Source organism: Mobula birostris, chromosome 18 (assembly GCF_030028105.1).
Source record: "Mobula birostris isolate sMobBir1 chromosome 18, sMobBir1.hap1, whole genome shotgun sequence".
NCBI lineage: Eukaryota > Metazoa > Chordata > Chondrichthyes > Myliobatiformes > Myliobatidae > Mobula > Mobula birostris.
This window is the reverse complement of record NC_092387.1, coordinates 18,375,297-18,395,582: the sequence shown is the minus strand read 5'-3', so window position 1 is coordinate 18,395,582 and position 20,286 is coordinate 18,375,297. Positions and strand designations below refer to the sequence as shown.

At 48.4% G+C, this 20,286-nt stretch overlaps 1 protein-coding gene across 7 annotated transcripts in view; it reads right to left on the bottom strand.

The window, feature by feature from the left end:
* Window positions 1-20,286, bottom strand: part of LOC140211985 (AP-3 complex subunit beta-2) — a 168,041-nt gene that overhangs the window by 65,547 nt on the left and 82,208 nt on the right. For all 7 annotated transcript variants that reach the window (XM_072282298.1, XM_072282299.1, XM_072282300.1 and 4 more), the window contains exons 7-12: window positions 13,832-14,014; window positions 12,417-12,593; window positions 8,049-8,146; window positions 5,916-5,970; window positions 4,485-4,556; window positions 4,345-4,407 (exon numbers count right to left, since the gene is read on the bottom strand). In XM_072282298.1, coding sequence (XP_072138399.1) covers window positions 4,345-4,407; window positions 4,485-4,556; window positions 5,916-5,970; window positions 8,049-8,146; window positions 12,417-12,593; window positions 13,832-14,014 — 648 coding nt within the window. The remainder of the gene's footprint in view (window positions 1-4,344; window positions 4,408-4,484; window positions 4,557-5,915; window positions 5,971-8,048; window positions 8,147-12,416; window positions 12,594-13,831; window positions 14,015-20,286) is intronic.

Below are 20,286 nucleotides of genomic sequence, written 5' to 3'. Positions count from 1 at the left end.
ATTGTGTTTCTTTATTGTGTTTTCATGCTGCATGGGATCGATGTAATAATTATTTTGTACTGTTTTACACTCGTCCACTGAACAATGACAACAAACAATCTTGAACCTTGTTATCTTTGTCAGAGAGCACACTGTCCTCACCCACTGAAAGGCTAATGTTCTTCAAACAGAACCTACAGCTCTGAGAGACAGCTTTATACCATTGCTCCTGTACTGTTTTGGGTTTACACTTCACAGCAGGCAGCTTCTGACCTATCTGCTTCTTCTCACCACCCCCCCCCCCCACCCCCACCGCTCCACTCGTCTGTTTAATTAACATCCCCTTGTAAACGTCTCGGCTCCAGTTCTGCCTTGATGTACTCCTGGAGATCTAATCACACAACAACCCATCTGATGAATTTGATCATGTGATGCATAATGTACCACATTTCATTTCCTTGCCAATTACTGTGTTTCCTTTCATTCAGTGTGCTCGCATGTCCCAGTTCAAACATCTACTGCTTTACAACAATATGGGGGAAAGAAAATAAAAGTTAACCGATACTCTGAAGTTGCTGCAACATTGCACAGCCAGTAGAGCCACTGCCTATCATCTGCAGCGATCCTGGTTCAGTGCTGACTTCGTGTGGAGTTTGCACATTCACCCTCTGACTCTGTGGCTTTCCCTTGCTCCAGCTTCCTCCCAAATCCCAAAGATGACCAGGCTGGTAGGTTAATTAGCACAAATATGTGGGTGAGTGATGGATCCTGAGGACAGATAATGGGAATGCTGGGAGAGTAAGGTTGTGGGAGAGTAAGTGGGGGATTGAGTCAATGGGTTAGTGGGGCTACTGGTCTATAATTTCCTTTCTGCTGCCTTACTCCTTTCTTTAAAGAATGGAGTGACATTTGCAGTTTTCCAGTCCTCTGGCACCATGGCAGAGTCCAATGATTTTTGATCGATCATTGCTAATGCCACCACATTCTCTAATGCTACCTCTTTCAGAACCCTAGGGTGCAGTTCCTCTGGTCCAGGTGACCTATGTACCTTTAGATCTTTCAGCTTTTTGAGCACCTTCTGTATTGTAACAATAACTGCACCCACTTCTCTTCCTTCATACACTACAACATCAGACATATTGCTAGTGTCTTCCACAGTGAAGACTGATGCAAAATACTCATTTAGTTCATCAGCCATCTCCTTATCCCCCGTTATTATTTCTCCTGCCTCATTTTCTAGTGGTCCTATATCCACTCTTACTTCTCTTTTATTTTTAACATATTTGAAAAAACTTTTACTATCCACTTTGATATTATTTGCTAGCTTGCTTTCATATTTCATCTTTTCCCTTCTAATGATTTTTTTAGTTGCTCTCTGTAAGTTTTAAAAAGTTCCTAATCCTCTATCTTCTGACTAATTTTTGCTTTGTTGTATGCCCTTTCTTTTGACTTCCCTTGTCAGCCATGGTTGTACTATTTTAGCATTTGAGTATTTCTTCAATTTTGGAATACACATGCCCTGCACCTTCCTCATTCTCCCCAGAAATGCACGCCATTGCTGCTCTGCTGACATCCCTGCCCAGCAGCTCCTTCTAAGATACTTTGGCCAACTCCTCTCTGTATTTTCCCTTACTCCACTGAAATACTGCTACATCAGTCTTTACTTTCTCCCTAACAAATTTTAAGTTGAAAGCCCAACTAAACGAATCCCTTCTACCAACTATTCCCTTTATTTCAAGGATATTTATACGCCTACCTAAGAACATTTTGAACACCTCAGTTGTATTTGGCTGCACCATTACTCCAGGTAGCACATCCAGCCACCCATCACAGCCTGTGAAGAAACCACATTTCCTTTGATCCCCTAGATCCCCTCTCACCATGTCCTCTGGTATGAGACAGTTCAACCCTCTGATGAAGATACTGCATGTCTATTTATGCCTCACATGATCTTATAAACCTCAAAGTTCTCCCGACTCCAGAGAAAATAAGATAGTACAACTTTTCTGTATAGTAAATGTCTTCCAAGTCAGGTAGCATTCTGGTAAACCAGATCTGCATACTCTCTAAACCCTTGAACTCTTTCCCATAATGGTTGTTTATAAATCCGCAATATAACTTCCCAACTCTTGAACTCAATCACTCAACTCATAAAGGCAAGCATGCCTGCTTTACCGCCCTATCAACCTTCCTGCTCCTTTCAACACTCCAAACTGATTGTTCCCCTTGTGATTTCCTGGCCACTCTTCTGTCTCCACTGACCACTTGTCTTCAGGCAACTATACTTGTCCTCTTACCCCTTCCCTCCCCTCCCCAAGTCAGGGACCCAGATGGACCTTTCGGGTGAAACAGTCACCGGCACTTAGTGCACAGCAGTGCCCCCGAGTGTCCAGCTGATGCCACTACAACTCCCCATCTCACTCCCACCCCGACAGCTGCACAGATGCAACCAGACCCGTAAACTTGAGAACCCACATCTCATCTTCGCCCTGCGGTCACTGCAGCCTTCCTGGCCCAGAACTGAGTCATCCAACTTCAGGTGACTTGTTGACTGTCTGAATCAGACTGGTCACTTTAAACCATACAATCAAAAGACACTGAAGCAAAATCAGGTCATTCAGCCCATCAAGTCTGCCCTGCCATTCGAACATGACAGATTTATTTTTCCTCTTAACCCCATTATTCTGCGTTCTCCCCACAACATTTGATGCCCTTACTAATCGAGAACGTATCAACTTGCGTTTTAAATATATCGAATAATAGCCGTCCGTGGCAATGAATTCCACAGATTCAGTACCAGGGTGCTCAAAGCCTGTGCCCATCAGCTATGTGGAGTACTTCGCCATGTATTCAACCTGAGCCTGAGGCTCCGGAGGGTTCCTGTACTGTGGAAGACGTCCTGCCTCGTCCCCGTGCCGAAGATGCCACGCCCCAGCGGCCTCAATGACTACAGACCGGTGGCATTGACCTCCCACATCATGAAGACCCTGGAGAGACTTGTTCTGGAGCTGCTCCGGTCTATGGTCAGGCCACACTTAGATCCCCTCCAGTTCACCTACCAGCCCCGACTAGGAGTTGAGGATGCCATCGTCTACCTGCTGAACCATGTCTACGCCCACCTGGACAAGCCAGCAAGCACTGTGAGGGTCATGTTTTTTGACTTCTCCAGTGCGTTCAACACCATCCGCCCTGCTCTGCTGGGGGAGAAGCTGACAGCGATGCAAGTGGATGCTTTCCTGGTGTCATGGATTCTTGATTACCTGACTGGCAAACCACAGTACGTGTGCTTGCAACACTATGTGTCCGACAGAGTGATCAGCAGCACTGGGGCTCCACAGGGGACTGTCTTGTCTCCCTTTCTCTTCACCATTTACACCTCAGACTTCAACTACTGCACAGAGTCTTGTCATCTTCAGAAGTTTTCTGATGACTCTGCCATAGTTGGATGCATCAGCAAGGGAGATGAGGCTGAATACAGGGCTACGGTAGGAAACTTTGTCACATGGTGTGAGCAGAATTATCTGCAGCTTAATGTGAAAAAGACTAAGGAGCTGGTGGTGGACCTGAGGAGGGCTAAGGCACCAGTGACCCCTGTTTCCATCCAGGGGGTCAGTGTGGATATGGTGGAGGATTACAAATACCTGGGGATACGAATTGACAATAAATTGGACTGGTCAAAGAACACTGAGGCTGTCTACAAGAAGGGTCAGAGACGTCTCTATTTCCTGAGGAGACTGAGGTCCTTTAACATCTGCCGGACGATGCTGAGGATGTTCTACAAGTCTGTGGTGGCCAGTGCTATCATGTTTGCTGTTGTGCGCTGGGGCAGCAGGCTGAGGGTAGCAGATACCAACAGAATCAACAAACTCATTCGTAAGGCCAGTGATGTTGTGGGGATGGAACTGGACTCTCTGACGGTGGTGTCTGAAAAGAGGATGCTGTCCAAGTTGCATGCCATCTTGGACAATGTCTCCCACCCACTACATAATGTACTGGGTGGGCACAGGAGTACATTCAGCCAGAGACTCATTCCACCGAGATGCAACACAGAGCGTCATAGGAAGTCATTCCTGCCTGTGGCCATCAAACTTTACAACTCCTCCCTTGGAGGGTCAGACACCCTAAGTCAATAGGCTGGTCCTGGACTTATTTCCTGGCATAATTTACATATTACTATTTAACTATTTATGGTTTTATTACTATTTATTACTTATGGTGCAACTGTAAAGAAAACCAATTTCTCCTGGGATCAATAAAGTATCACTACGACTATGACTAGATTCACCACCCTCTGGCTAAAGAAATTTCTCCTTATCTCTGTTCTAAAGGGATCTTTTTCTAGTCTGCGTCTCCGTTCCCCCTCACCTGGAATTCCCGGAGAATCGTTGATATGTTAGTTTCACTGGCCAGGTTGGTCAGGACCTCCAACTGTGCAAGACAAGGAAAGAAGAGTCAAAATGTAGTCTCATCGTAGAGAGTCAACATTGTCTGTAACAGTGGCTCACCTTCAGCACCTTAATCTGGGTAGGGTCTGTGGACCTGATGTAAAAACTCTTCAGATGAGGCTCAAACATTCCCTGAGGAATAAAAAGCTGAAGATTATGAAGAGTCCCTGGTCGATAGTAACCTGCTACTCTATGCTTGAATCAAGGACCACACACAGAGATATGAACGACAACTTCAATTAGATCTCCACACCACCATCCCTGGTCTCCCCCCTCTATTCTCCTTATCACTTGCTGCTCGTGGACCATGCACAGCATAGACAACACTCCACTCTTCACGCCTTATCATTCACTGAGGGAACGATGAGTCTAATCACTGCTCTCCAGTCGGGTCCCTGCAGGTTTAAGCGTGCACCTTGTTCCCTATGGAAGATCACTGCTGAATCTACCCTGTGTCATTGACAGAACGTCGTAGCCCACAGCAACTTACAGACCTATACCCAGCATAAGACACATGCGAGAATGCAGATGCTGGAACTCTGCAGAATCAAACCCAAAGTGCTGGAGGAAGTCAGTAGGTCAGGCCCATCTGTAGGGGAAAATGAACAGTTGACTTTTCATCTGATGTGCCCGAAGCACTGAATGTTCCTCTCCATAGATGTTGCCTGACCTGCTGAGTTCCTCCAGCATTTTGTGAAACCCCAGCTCCAGCTACCTTTGACCTTTCTCATCGGGTCACCAATGAAAACAGTTTCTTCTCTGATCTAGCAAAACCTTCCTTCATTTTCAGTACCTCCGCTAAATCTCCCCTTAAGTTTCAGATCTTCAAGCAACACAATCCCTTCAGACCCTACCGTCATTCATTCATTCTTGTACAATTTGAGCTACATTCATGATTCCTCTTGAACTGGTCTGGTGATTACCCCACCAGTGCGTTATCCTCCCTCAGAGTACCTGAACATCAGGGTCGCACAGTATGGATACAGGCCCCCTCCTCCAACACCTGCCCCTGCACCCCCCCCCAGCCAACTCAATTTTCACAATCAACCACCCACTGACATTAATCCCATTTATTCTCCCCACATTCCCAGCAACACCAACCCCCCCCCACCCGAGGCTTCCACAACTCACCCACACACCAAGAGCAATCTACAGTGGCTAAGTATGCTGTAACTTTCCAACTTGGGAGGAAACTGGAGCACCCAACAAAACCCCACACAATTGGGAGCGTGCAAACCACATGGACGACGACTGGAGACCAGGATTGAACCCAGGCCACTGGAGCCGTGAGGCAGCTGCACTACCTGCTGCATCCCTTCGCAAAGCTGACTTAACCCCTAACGTTAGGCCTCCCTCCCTCACAATCGGGAGTTAACAGTCAGGCGAAGATCGCTGGTGAATAGAATAATGTTCAACAACCCACAGATAATCCCATCAGACCGACAGAGTCTTATCTCCACTTCTGCTCCAGCGATCAGGGTAGTGACTCACCCGGCGTTTGATCGACATGGAGGCGATGTTCTGCAGAACCACGTACTGCACCTCACTATGTGGAAAGTCAGAGAGGAAGAGGGAGTGAGCACAGGTTGAACGAGCTGTAACCCCCAAACCCCAAGCACACATGCCACAACTTCCGACTTTCTATGCTCCAAACAAGGAGGACACAGGGAATGCACGGACAATTTGGACCAAGATCCCTCGACAGTACTCCAGAGCTTGGGAGCTCTCCCTGTCCTCCTGGAAAGTGCCCGTATCTGCACCAATGGCATACAGTCTGATGAGTGGGCTGTTGCCATGGCACAGTTTGAGGGATCTTGCTGTGTACAGATTGGGTGCGGTGTTGCTGATGATGCGATCTGTCAGTAGATCCCAGCTGGCGCAGAGCACTTGGGGAGAGCGCAGAGGTTGTGAAAGCCATTCTACAAATGCAAGCATCTGTCTGTTTAATCCTGAGGGAGTGTGGAAGCAGGAGCTTAGTTAGTGGGATTGCTCCTGGAACGAACAGGAGGAGGAGGATTTGCATCCACAATCCATCCAACTCCTGGACCCCATCAACAGTGCAGAAGGTGGCAGGGGATGAGGGACAAGCAGTGTAGGTCTCCCTTGCTCACTGAAGAGGGCGGAAGCTGTCCCAATAATGACAGTGGCTATGAAGGGATCGACACACATCACAGGAGGAGGCCCATTGGCCCACAGGACTCATGCTAGCCCCTGGAGAGAAATCCCATCAATCTCTACCGCTCCTCCTTATTTCAATGCAACTCTCTTGCAAGTCCCAAACATCTCCCCAACTCACGTACACAACAGGCGCGATTTAAAGTGGCCAACTAACCCACCAACTGCATCTTTGGGATGTGTGGAGTAACCGGAGTAACCCTGCTGCTCACAGGAGGAGCATGCAAACTCCACGCAGTCAGCACCGTGGTCAAGATCGAATCCGGGTGGTCAAGATCGAATCCGGGTCTCTGGCACTGAGGGGCAGGGGCTTTACCAGCTGTGCCACTGTAGATGAAAGGTGCTGGGGGGTGGGTGGTGTAGAAGGGGGCAGAGGAGTGGGGACAAACAGCACAGGTCTCCCCTGCTCACTGAAGAAGGTGGGAGCTGTTCCGATGACGATGAGAGTGGGCTGTGGGACAGGAGAAGAAGCCAGGGTCTGGGTGGTTTGAGGCCTCTCCTCCAGCCGCCAGCAGGGTAGGGATGGGTGGCTTGATCATTCTGAGCTGGGGAGGGAAGTCAGCGGAAGCCTCCTCACCAACAACACTGGAACCAGGAGGAGGCTGGACAGTAAATGGGACTGCATGCACTTGAGGGGCGGAATAGACTCTTGGCACCATTCCATTGGCTGAACCCTGTGCCTCTGCCGGTTGGTTTGCCTGTAGACTGTGAGTATATACCTCGTGGGTGGGTCATTCTGATTGTGTTGTTCACTCCATGATGAGCTGCAGCTGGCTGTACACCTTCAGGGCCAGTGAGGCTGTGCGTGTTGGGGGTTGATTCAGTCTGGCAATGTACCACTGAAAGGTTCTGCCTGACAGTCCAGAGCACACAAGTCTGGTTGTGGATCCCAGGTTGGGGTGGGAGGGGGGGGGGGGGGGCAGTCTGACTGAACAGCTTTGGGTTAGGGCAGGTTCGACTGTAAAGCCCTAGGGGGTGCAGTCTCACTGTACAGCCCTAGGAGTAGGACAAACTGACTGTACACCCCTGGGTTGGGGTTTTGTTATCTGACTGTACAGCTTTGGACACTAGGACAGTCTGACTGTACACCCCTGGGTGGGGGGGGTGTTATCTCACCGGGGGGGGGGGGGGGGTGTTATCTGACAGGGGGGGTTGTTATCTGACTGTACAGCCCTGGGAGGAGGAGAGAGGCAGTCTGACCGCACAGTCTCAGGAGTGGCACAAACTGACCAAAACAGCCGTCCCGATGCATTCTCACTCACATTCTCTCACCTCATATCTGTTCTAACCCTATTCCCGACGGGTGAGTGGAGAATCTTGGAGGGAGATAAGCCCCCAGTCAGGGCAGCACTGACGGGGGTGGGGAGGGTCAGGGGTCAATCCTGCCTGCTTGGCTGCTGGACGATTCTGTCTCCAGACAACCGCGCGCCTCCCCTCCCCCACCTGTACCTGTGGCTTCGCAGCAGACGGACCAAGGCCTTGGCGATGACTCCGACCTCTGCCCTGGGTGCCAGGTGGAAGTAGAGCTGGGCTACGGCCATCACCACCTGTGGGAGCAGCCAACAGTGAGGGCCAGTCATGGTCAGGGGGCAGCTCAGATTCACTCCTGTACTCCCAACTCCTGATTTCACAGTATCTGCCCTCAATTGTCCTTCCACTGTTTGTTCTAGTCCATGCCCAGTATTCCCAGTGTAATACACCCAGTATTCCCAGTCTCCATGTCTGTCCTCAATCTCCTAGTATTCAATCCTAGTATTCCATTTTCTGCTCCCAATTACATTCCCATAATCCCAGCGACTGTTCCCAATATTCCTGGCCTCAGCTCCCAGTATTAACTGTAACTGTTCCCAGTTTTTCTCATACTTGTCCTTAGCATTTTTGGCGTTTGCTGAGAGCATTCCTGTATAAACTTCTGCATCCTAACACCAGCTCCCGGTATTCCCAGAAACAGCCCTAGAATTCCCAGTGCTGGCCTGCCCTGTGTTCTCTGCTGCCCAGTTGTTACATTGCCTCTGCTCTCTGCTACCTTGGAGCTGACAGACAGCCCTCCCATCTGTGCTTCCCACCCTCCCTTCCCCTTCTCAAAGGGGCAGCCCCCCCTCCAGCAGCCAAGAAGCAAAGCTGAGTCACCCAGTCTAATGGAGCAAACCTGCCCCCCCACACCTTCTCCACACCAACCCCTCCAAGTCAATGGATGTCCCCTACTCACCAGCCCACACCCCAACTAGTCCTGGCCTCAACCACGCACAAAATGCCAGAGGAAATCAGCAGCTCAGGAGTCCTGACGAAGTGTCGACTGTTTATTCATTTCCATCGATGCTGCCTGACCTGCTGAGCTCCTCCGGGATTTCGTTGTGCCGCTTTGGACTTGCAGCAACTGCAGAATCCCCTGTACCCAGCCACCAGAAACTGGAAGCGAGCCTGGAAAGGCTTAAATTCTGTTTGTACTGTGTCTGCACATTGATTTGTTGGCAAACATAATACCTGACTTACAGCAACTGGTTAACCGTGATACAAGATGCATTATGGAAACTGCCGTGAATCCTGAAAACCACAAATACCATTTCTGTGGACATACGGAAATTGTATGAAAGCTCAGTGTGTGAAGTGTAATAAACACTAATGGAACACTGTTATAATCACTCAAGACAGGTCACAACCACTCTGGTAATGAGCAACGCAAGAACTGGCACTGTGGCAGCTGTGAAGGCCAACCCATCCTGAGGACCACATCTGGACAGCACAGAGGAGCTGCCACATGAACATCTGGATATCATGGCAGCTCTCAGTCTGACATCAGCTCAGTTTTATTGTCCAGGGAGGTGGTCAGACATACACTGCAAACTGTTGAATGTTAGATACATTAAAGTTGAGGTCTCACTGCAAATTGCATGAACACAAAGTGTTTATTGGATGAGGGAATTGAGGAGATAATGCAGGAGAATGGTGCTGACTGGAAGATGCAACAGCCAGAAGGGGTCGAGTGTCTTCCTCCTGTTTAATACTCCTCATGCCCACACTGTTAATCCATTTTTCTCCTGCATTCAGTGTGTGGCTGTCACCTGAAAGGCCAGGATTTAGTGCACATTCCTGATCACCTCCCATTTCCACAGAGAAAGTTTCCACCCAATTGGAGAGTCTGGAGGCACATTCGAACCAGAGCAGATCTATGTAACACACAAGTGCTGGAGGAACTCAGCAGGCCAGGCAGCATCCATGGAAGAGACTGTGGTTGATGTTTAGGGCCGAGACCCTTTGGCAGGATTTCCAGCACGGGTAGATTTTCTCGTTTCAGAGCAGATCTATCCCGGGCACAGCCCTCCCGCCACTGGCAGCATCTACAGGAAGTGCATGCCTCAAGAAGGCAGCATCCATCAGGGATTCTCACCACCCGGGTCATACCCTCTTGTCACTGCTACCACTGGCCAGAGGATGGCGCCAGTGAACATCACAACCAAGCGCGACATCCTTCAGACGGTTCATGAAACTACTTCCTTCACATCTTTTTTGTTCAAATGTGGTTCTGCTACTGTTGGATACTGTGATCTACATTCTGGTGGTATGTTTTCAGGCTGATTGAGCAACCTGGCGCTCGATTGTCTCTGAAGCAAAGCATGTGAACTCGAGGCCAAGGAGCCTGGAGATGGGGCACGAGCCCATGATCAACTCCATTATTGCTGATCTTGCCAATTAAAGCACTGAGGAAGATTGAAATCATTGAGGTGAATGTGGTAGGCGAGCGGATGTTCAGTAGCCTCTTGCCTGCTACTGCCGGAAGGTGTTTGCATGTGATGGTCTCTCTCCCTCGATGCTGTTGGAGGATGGTGCTGGAGTCCTGGTTCTTGGGCAAGGTTTAATCAATGCAGTTTGTAGTTCAAGTTCATGTTATGATGTGTTTCTGGTCGCTCTTTTCTTGCCATTTTGGGCAATTTTGAACCGGGGTGGCCTGCAGATTAACGGACTGAGCTGAACTGAATGTGCCTGGACCTTTCCAATTTTGTGTTTTATACTGTGTTTTACACTCTTTATTTTTGTTTCCATTTGCACGATTTGTTTTTTTCTGTGTGTGGGGGCAGGGGTTTGATGCTTTTCTTTAAAGCGGTTCTATGGCATTTCTTTGTTTTGTGGCTGTCTGTGGGAAGACGAGTCTCAGAGTTGTGTACCTCATACATACTTTGATGGTAAATGTACTTTGAGAGTACAGGAGCCTTAAGTGACTCACACCAGTTTCAGGAAAAGCCACCTTCCTCAGCCATCTGGTTCTTGAATTCACCTGCACAACCCAACCCTACTTCAGCAGTGGAACACTAAAGATCACCTCCTGCACTTCCACAGACTTGTCTCTGCTTTTGTCTGTTAATTTTGTGCTAAACTTTTTTTTGGCAGTCTTTTATTCTCTCTCTCCCCTCACTGCCTTGAATGATTGATGTGCAATTTATATGTTGTCTGCTGTCTGCAGCTACATGCCTGTGATGCTGCTGTAAATCTTTCACTGCAGTGTACCCTCACTGTGCTTGTGCACTTGACAATAAACATGAGTTTTCTCAAGGACAGCAGATTTCCTCCCTTAAAGGGCATCAGTGAAACAAACAAGTTTTTAAGCAATAATTAAACATAGTAACTACTGACACTAATTATTACAATATAATTGTATGCATTTACTTAAATTTAAAATTCCCAGGTGACCTGCTGGGATTTGAACTTGCATCCATAGATCAGTAGCCCAGGACTCGACTCTCGTGCAGGAAGCTAATCTCATGGCTAGTGGCTCCTGGGACTCCAGCGTCCATTTACACGGAGCTGCTGGAGAGAGGGCGAGGCTGTGAGCTCAGGGTGTGGAATGTGCATCACTTCACTGGGAGACAACTGATGGACCAGGGCTTCCGGTGATCTCAGTTTAACAACTGAGGGTCTCCTCTGCCCAGCCCCAACCAGTTCCAACATCTCCAGCTGATGCTCATTTCTTGCTCTGGATGGACAATCCATCACCCAATCTAATGGGCATTCCCACTCTCTTGGTTCTGGTCTGGCTTCTCGTTCGCATGGCAAGTCTAAGGATGTGATTTTCTTTGGGAATATCTGAGCAGGATGGAGTCAGATTGGAAAAGGGTCAAATAGTGGAATGGGAAAGGGTGCAATGAAAACAGATTGGGATGGGATGGAATAGGAGGAAACTAGATGGGATGGGAGGGGATAGGATGGAACAGGAGGGGTCTAGCTGGAATGCAAGGGGATTGTATAGAATGGGAAGGGTCTGGATTGGATGGGTGGGGGCCGGATGGACGGGAGGGGGCCGGATGGGATGGGATAGGACTAGCTGGAGTGGAAGAGCATCGGACAGGGTGGAATAAGATTGGATGGAATGAGGTGAGGGAACAGAACATAAAAAGGAACAGGATAGGATGAGATAGAACAGGATAAGATAGGATGAGATAGAATGTAATGGAATGGGACACAAGAGGATAGTTTGGATCCAATTGAAATAGCATAGAGCAAAGTAGAACAGAGATTCCATTTATGAAAAACCTACTTATGTCTAACAAAAATAAAAACCCAACTTCACTAAAAACATCAATTAAAACATTTTAAAGGTTATGGAAGTGGAAGTGGAAGGCATTTGGGAAGAAGAATTGGAGAGAGTCCCAGGAACTGAGACACAACACCGTGTAGCACTCAGGGCTCCAAGTACACGGATCGCACAGTTAAATCAAACAGAGTGGATCAGATCAAGTTAAACTGCACATCAAGAAGTCAACCTTTACCGTGAGCAGCTTCCATACCAACAGCTTTTCCCCTGGGAAATGGGTTCCAACTCACCGCAGCATTCCGGCTCTGGAGGAGGGGTTTGGTGTTGCGAAGCAGCAGGCGATGATCTGGGTCCATCACATAGGGTTTCCGCTTGGGAAGCACAGTTGGATCCACCTCCTCCTGCTTGGAATCTTCCTCATCTGAGCCATAAAAGGCCTTCTCTGGGTTGTCTTCCAGTAAGGTCTCCTGGCCACAACGAACAGGGACAAAACGGCATCGTTATTGGTGAGTCCTATGATGTTCAGTGTGCGGTAAACTGATGCATCTTACAGGGAGATGTGTGATTAACTAAAGGATTGTACAGGAAACTGTGAGGTGGAATTTCAGATTACATACAATACTGTGCAAAAGTATTAGGCACATACAGATAGCTAGGGTGCTTACGACTTTCCCATAGTACTGTAGTAATTCTATGTATTGTACTGTACTGCTGCCACAAAAAAAAACAAATTTCATGATATATGTGAGTGATGATAAACCAGATTCTACTAATAATTCAAAACCAAAACACTGTCAGTGTGGGTGACAGGGAAACAACGCTGGCGTGAGCAGCAAAGTCCTGATCAATCATAAGCGCTGCATTGACCCATCGAGGCAAGGTTTCAAAACCCTGCCACTTCTCTGGAGTTAACTATACCGGCGATTACAAACTGTACCAATCAGATTCTTGAACTGCCCTGCACGACCCTAATCCTACCTCAGCAATGAAGCATTAGAAAACCACAAGACATTGGAGCAGAATTGGCCATTCAGCCCTTTGTGTCTGCTCCCCCATTCAATTTGATCTCTTCTCCCTCTCGACTCCATCCTCCTGCCTTCCCCCTGTTACCATTAATGCCCTTACTAATCAGGACCCTATCAGTCTCTGCTTTAAATATACCCAGCGACTTGGCCTCCACAGCCATCTGTGGCAATTAATTCCATCCTACTCTTAGGCTGTGCACCCTGGTGCTAGACTCTCCCACTATCTAAACCATCTTCTCTATCCAGGTTTTTAATTATCTGGCAGGTTTCAATGAGATTCTCCCTCATTCATCTGTGAATACAGAGTCATCACATGTTCCTCATACACTACCTCAGACCACCTCTTGCACCACCACGGACTTTTCTCAGATCTGTTTTTGAACTACTGCCTTGTTTTTCAGTTTGTTTTTCCTGTCTTGTGTGATTTACTTCACAATTTATGTACAGTTTATAGTTTGTGCATTATCTACCACTAGGTGCCTGAGATGCTGCTGCAAACAAGCTTTTCCACTCACCCTGTACTTTTACTGCACATGGGACAATGACAATGAACTCGACAGCAGGCAACGACCACCAAATGCATGAAGTCAGCCTCACTGAGGATAGGCTGGGTTGGGACAGAGGGGAGAGCGGAGGGCGCGGGCAGAGGGGGGAGCGGAGAGAGCGAACGGAGCACTCACGTTGTGGTTAGGGTTGAGGAACTGAGTCCGAGCGTATCGAGTCAGCATGTTGATGATGACCACTTGGCCCCACTCCTCCACGTCGATCAGCAGGTTACACAGCTTCCGGTAGTTCTTGTGGATCAGGTCAATGCGCTCGGGGCACACCTCTTCGAAAGCCATCACCACACTCCCGGCGACCAGCTGTGAATAGGCAGACAGGGAGCAACTTTAACTCATGACTGTCGCTGGTGTTAACAACCCAAGCCTCAGCTCTTTCCAGAGTGACTTGCTCCCAGGCAAGGAGACTCTTCATTTTACCGTAAAGTCGATTTATTTATATACGGGAAAAACCTGATTGCTCCGGACATGTCCAACTAGACTGGTGTCCGTTACATTAAATAACAATCTGCTGGACGAACTCAGCAAGTCAAGCAACATCTGTGAGGATTAAGGAAATTGTCTATATTTAGGTCTCAACCCTGAAACATTAACAGTTCTTACCCCCCCAAGATGCTGCTTAACCCAGAGTTCCTATGGCGGACCATTTGTTGCTCCAGATTCCAGCATCTGCAGTCTCTTGTATCAGATAAATGAATGTGTGAATTAATCCTAATGTGGTCTGCAACACATACAAAATGCTGGTGAACGCAGCAGGCCAGGCAGCATCTCTAGGAAGAGGTACAGTCAACGTTTCAGGCCGAGACCCTTCGTCAGGACTAACTGAAAGGACAGATAGTAAGAGATTTGAAAATGGGAGGGGGAGGAGGAGATCCGAAATGACAGAAGACAGGAGGGGGAGGGATGGAGCTAAGAGCTGGAAAGTTGATTGGCAAAAGGGATACCAGGCTGGAGAAGGGACAGGATCATGGGACGGGAAGCCTAGGAAGAAAGAAAGGAGGAAGGGGGAGTCCAGAGGAAGATGGAGAGCAGGCAAGGAGTTATTGTGAGAGGGACAGAGAGAAAAAAAATAAACACACACACACAGATAGATAAATAAATAAGGGATGGGGTGAGAACGGGAGGAGGGGCATTAACAGAAGTTAGAGAAGTCAATGTTCATGCCATCAGGTTGGAGGCTACCCAGACGGAATATAAGGTGCTATTCCTCCAACCTGAGTGTGGCTTCATCTTTAAAGTAGAGGAGGCCGTGGATAGACATGCCAGAATGGGAATGAGACGTGGAATTAAAATGTGTGACCACTGAGAGATCCTGCTTTCTCTGGCGGACAGAGCGTAGGTGTTCAGTGAAACGGTCTCCCAGCCTGCGTTGGGTCTCACCTATAGAAGGCCACATCGGGAGCACCAGACGCAGTATATCACCCCAGCCAACTCACAGGTGAAGTGTTGCCTCACCTGGAAGGACTGTCTGGGGCCCTGAATGGTGGTAAGGGAGGAAGTGTAAGGGCATGTGTAGCACTTGTTCTGCTTACAAGGATAAGTGCCAGGAGGGAGATCGGTGGGAAAGGTTGGGGGGGATGAATGGACAAGAGAGTCACGTAGGCACCGATCCTTGCAGAAAGCTGGGGGGGGGGGGGGAAGGTAGGGAAAGATGTGCTTAGTGGTGGGATCCCATTGGAGATGGCGGAAGTTACGGAGAATTATACGTTGGACCTGCAGGCTGGTGGGTGGTAGGTGAGGACAAGGGGAACCCTATCCCTGGTGGGGTGGCGGGAGGATGGGGTGAGAGCAAATGTGTGTGAAATGGGAGAGATGCATTTGAGAGCAGAATTGATGGTGGAGGAAGGGAAGACCCTTTCTTTAAAAAAGGAAGACATCTCCCTCGTTCTGGAATGAAAAGCCTCATCCTGAGAGCAGATGCGGCGGAGACAGAGGAATTGCAAGAAGGGGATGTCATTTTTGCAAGAGACAGGGTGGGAAGAGGAATAGCCCAGGTAGCTGTGAGAGTCCGTAGGCTTATAGTAGACATCAATAGATAAGCTGTCTCCAGAGATAGAGACAGAAAGATCAAGAAAGCGGAGGGAGGTGTTGGAAATGGACCAGGTAAATTTGAGGGCAGGGTGAAAGTTGGAGGCAAAGTTAATGAAGTTAACAAGCTCAAAATGCATGCAGGAAGCAGCGCCAATGTAGCAAAGGCAAAGTGGGAGACATATACCAGTATAGGCTTGGAACATAGATTGTTCCACAAAGCCAACAAAAAGGCAGGCATAGCTGGGACCCATACGGGTGTCCATGGCTACACCTTTAGTTTGGAGGAAGTGGGAGGAGCCAAAGGAGAGATTATTAAGAGTAAGGACTAATTCTGCTAGATGGAGCAGAGTGGTGGTAGAGGGGAACTGGTTAGGTCTGGAATTCAAAAATAAGTGGAGAGCTTTGAGACCTTCCTGGTGGGGTATGGAGGTATATAGGGACTGGACATCCATGGTGAAAATAAAGTGGTGGGGGCCAGGGAACTTAAAATCACTGAAAAATTTCAGAGCGTGAGAAGTGTCACGACATAGGTCGGAAGAGATTGAACAAGGGGGGATAAAACCATGTCGAGGTATGCAGAAACGAGTTCGGTGGGGCAGGAGCAAGCTGAGACAATGGGTCTACCTGGACAGGCAGGTTTGTGGATCTTGGATAGGAGGTAGAAACGGGAAGTGTGGGGTATGGGAACTATGAGGTTGGTGGCAGTGGATGGGGGATCCCCAGAGCTGATAAGGTTGGTGAAGGTGTGGGAGACAATGGCCTGGGTGCTCCTTAGTGGGGTCATGATTGAGGGGTAAATAAGAGGAGGTATAAGCGAGTTGTTTCTCCCTTTCCAAATATGGTCTACTTGTTTCCCCAAAACAAAATAGCCTCCTTGTGCACAGTGGTAGAGTTGATGTCTCACAGCTCCAGAGACCCAAAGTCAATTCTGACTGTTGGTGCTGTCTGAGTGGAGTTTGCAGGCTCTTTCTGTGATTGCATGGGTTTCGTCTGGGTGCTCTGGTTTCCTCCCACATGTGGCTTAATAGGTTGATGTCTGCTGCAGAACACCAGGTGGAGTCTGAAGGTAGTTAAGGGGAATGTAGGGGAGGGGGAATTAAAAAAAAAATGGGTTTAGGGTAAAATTCGATGCATGATGGTCAGCAGGGAATAGATGGACTGAAGGGTCCGCTTCTGTGTTGCATGTGTCTGAGACCCCATTAGCCTGTCCTCTCCCTCAGGGTTGTCCTGTTAATGGTCCAAGCACTCCCTCGATTATCCCAAACGACTGCAGATGCTGGGATCAGAAGCGACACACAAAGTGCTGGAGGAACTCAGCAGGTCAGGCAGCATAAACGCAGTATCCAGCTCACTCAGTGGTATGGAGTGTGAGCCAGGGTCGAGAGAGGTCAGGGTCAGGAGGATGGGCTGGGCATGGCACGTGGCTGGAGCCACTGTGAAGGTTGGGAACAACAATCAGAAACACCCAAACTCAGAACGCTGACTGCCCATTTCTCACCACAGACGCTGCCTGACCTGTGAGGTTTCTCCAGCAGTTGCTTCTGGCTCCAGGTTTTGTTGTCTGCTTCTCTCTTGTGTCTACATACAATCTGAGTTCTGTTTCCTACTGTCTTTGAACGCCCTGAAAATATCATCGTACTGCTTTGTAATGTGTACCCAATGGGAATTAAAGGTGTGCCAAAATATCAATAGGAGTAACATCCAACAATCCAGGAAATCTCCCAAAATGGCATGGTCCCTAAAGTGCCAGATTAAGGTGAGCTTGGAAACCCATTTTTTTCTGTACGAGAGAGACACATGGTGTTTAAAACTTTCAATTAACAGGAAATGGTTAAATACACAGCCGGGGGAAAAGAATAGGAGAGTGGGTCTAATAAGATAGCTCTTTAAAATAACTAGTACAAAACTGATGGGCAGAATGGCCACAGCTTCATGTTCACCTCTGCCATCCCTAGCATTTTGGTTTAGAGTCCTAAACTGAAGTCAAATGCTCTAGCCTCCACACTAGGTTTGTATTGATGGGACTGCCTGATCTGCACTGTCAGTGAGACGTGCGTTAAGGTTCCAAGGAAGTTCACACATATATCTTTAGAGAATAGGAAATGATAATCCAGACGCGGATATGGCGAGTATACAAGGAAGGTGATTCCAGATGTGGGAACAATGACCACTGCAATAACCACGACCACTAATTCAACACAATTAGTGATTCCAGATGTGAGCACAGGGCAGGATGACATCACATCGGGACATGGTGAATTCTACTGTATATGAGAAATGTAGAGTATGATCGTGGCAAATGACGTGGGAGAATTGATTCCAGATGTGGCAGTAATGAATGGTAGCAGAAAGACAACCGCAGATGTAGGAAACTATGAATATAGAACATAGCACGGAACATTTTAATTTCATCCATGTGTTTGAGAGTCTCTCAAATGTCCCAAATGTATCTGCCCTTCCCACCACCCCTGGCAGTGTGTTCCATGCACTCACCCCCTCTCTGTAGAAGTCCTACCTCTGACAACCCTATTCTTTCCTCCAATCTTCTTAAAGTTCTGTTCTCTCTATTTGCCATGTCTGACCTGGGAAAAAGGCACTGGTTGTCCATCCCAGCTATGTCTCTTAACATCTTATACGTCTTTATCAAGTCGCCTCTCATCCTCCAAAGAGGAAAGCCCCAGATTGCTCAAACTTTCCTCAGAAGGTATACTCTCAAATCCAGGCAGCATCCTGGCACATCTCCTCTGCACCCTCTCTAAAGCTTCCACATCTTCCCTATAATGAGGTGACCAGAACTGCACACTGTACTCCAAGTGTGGTCTAACCAGAGATTTATATACCTGTAACATGGCTTCACAGCTCTAGAAATCAATCTCCCAACTAATGAAGGTCTTAACCACCCTATCAACTTGCACAGCGTCTTTGAGGGATCTATGAATGTGGACTCCAAGATCCCGCTGTTGCTCCACACCATTAAGAATCCTGTATTCTGCCTCTAAGTTTGACCTTCCAAAGTGTATCACTTCACCCTTATCGGACTGAACCCATCTGTCACTTCTCAGCTCTGCTTTCTATCAATGTCCTGTTTGAACCTACAAGCCTTCTACTCTATTCACAGCACCACCAACTTTCATGTCATCTGCAAACTTACTAACCCCACCGTTCCACTTTCTCATCCAAGTCATTAATAAAAATCACAAAGAGCACGAAGGCAAACACGAGGAAATCTGCAGATGCTGGAAATTCAAGCAACACACATCAAAGTTGCTGGTGAACGCAGCAGGCCAGGCAGCATCTCTAGGAGGAGGTACAGTCGATGTTTCAGGCCGAGACCCTTCGTCAGGACTAACTGAAGGAAGAGCTAGTAAGAGATTTGGAAGTGGGAGGGGGAGGGAGAGATCAAAAATGATAGGAGAAGACAGGAGGGGGAGGGATGGAGCCAAGAGCTGGATAGGTGATTGGCAAAAGGGATATGAGAGGATCATGGGACAGGAGGCCCAGGAAGAAGGAAAAGGGGGAGGGGGGAAAAAACCCAGAGGATGGGCAAGGGGTATAGTCAGAGGGACAGAGGGAGAAAAAGGAGAGAGAGTGAAAGAATGTGTGTTTATAAATAACGGATGGGGTACGAGGGGGAGGTGGGGCATTAGCGGAAGTTAGAGAAGTCAGTGTTCATGCCATCAGGATGAAGGCTACCCAGATGGAATATAAGGTGTTGTTCCTCCAACCTGAGTGTGGCTTCATCTTTACAGTAGAGGAGGCCATGGATCGACATGTCAGAATGGGAATGGGATGTGGAATTGAAATGTGTGGCCACTGGGAGATCCTGCTTTCTCTGGCGGACAGAGCGTAGGTGTTCAGCAAAACGATCTCCCAGTCTGCGTCGGGTCTCGCCAATATATAGAAGGCCACATCGGGAGCACCGGACGCAGTATATCACCCCAGCCGACTCACAGGTGAAGTGTTGCCTCACCTGGAAGGACTGTCTGGGGCCCTGAATGGTGGTAAGGGAGGAAGTGTAAGGGCATGTGTAGCACTTGTTCCGCTTACAAGGGTAAGTGCCGGGAGGGAGATCAGTGGGGAGGGATGGGGGGGATGAATGGACAAGGGAGTCGCGTAGGGAGCGACCCCTGCGGAAAGTGGGGGGGGGGGGGTAGGGAAAGATGTGCTTAGTGGTGGGATCCCGTTGGAGGTGGTGGACATTACGGAGAATAATATGTTGGACCCGGAGGCTGGTGGAGTGGTAGGTGAGGACCAGGGGAACCCTATTCCTAGTGGGGTGGCGGGAGGATGGAGTGAGAGCAGATGTGCATGAAATGGGGGAGATGCGTTTGAGAGCAGAGTTGATGGTGGAGGAAGGGAAGCCCCTTTTGTAAAAAAGGAGGACATCTCCCTCGTCCTGGAATGAAAAGCCACACCCTGAGAGCAGATGCGGCAAAGACGGAGGAATTGCGAGAAGGGGATTGTATTTTTGCAAGAGACAGGGTGATGAGGAATAGTCCAGATAGCAGTAGGCTTATAGTAGACATCAGTAGATAAGCTGTCTC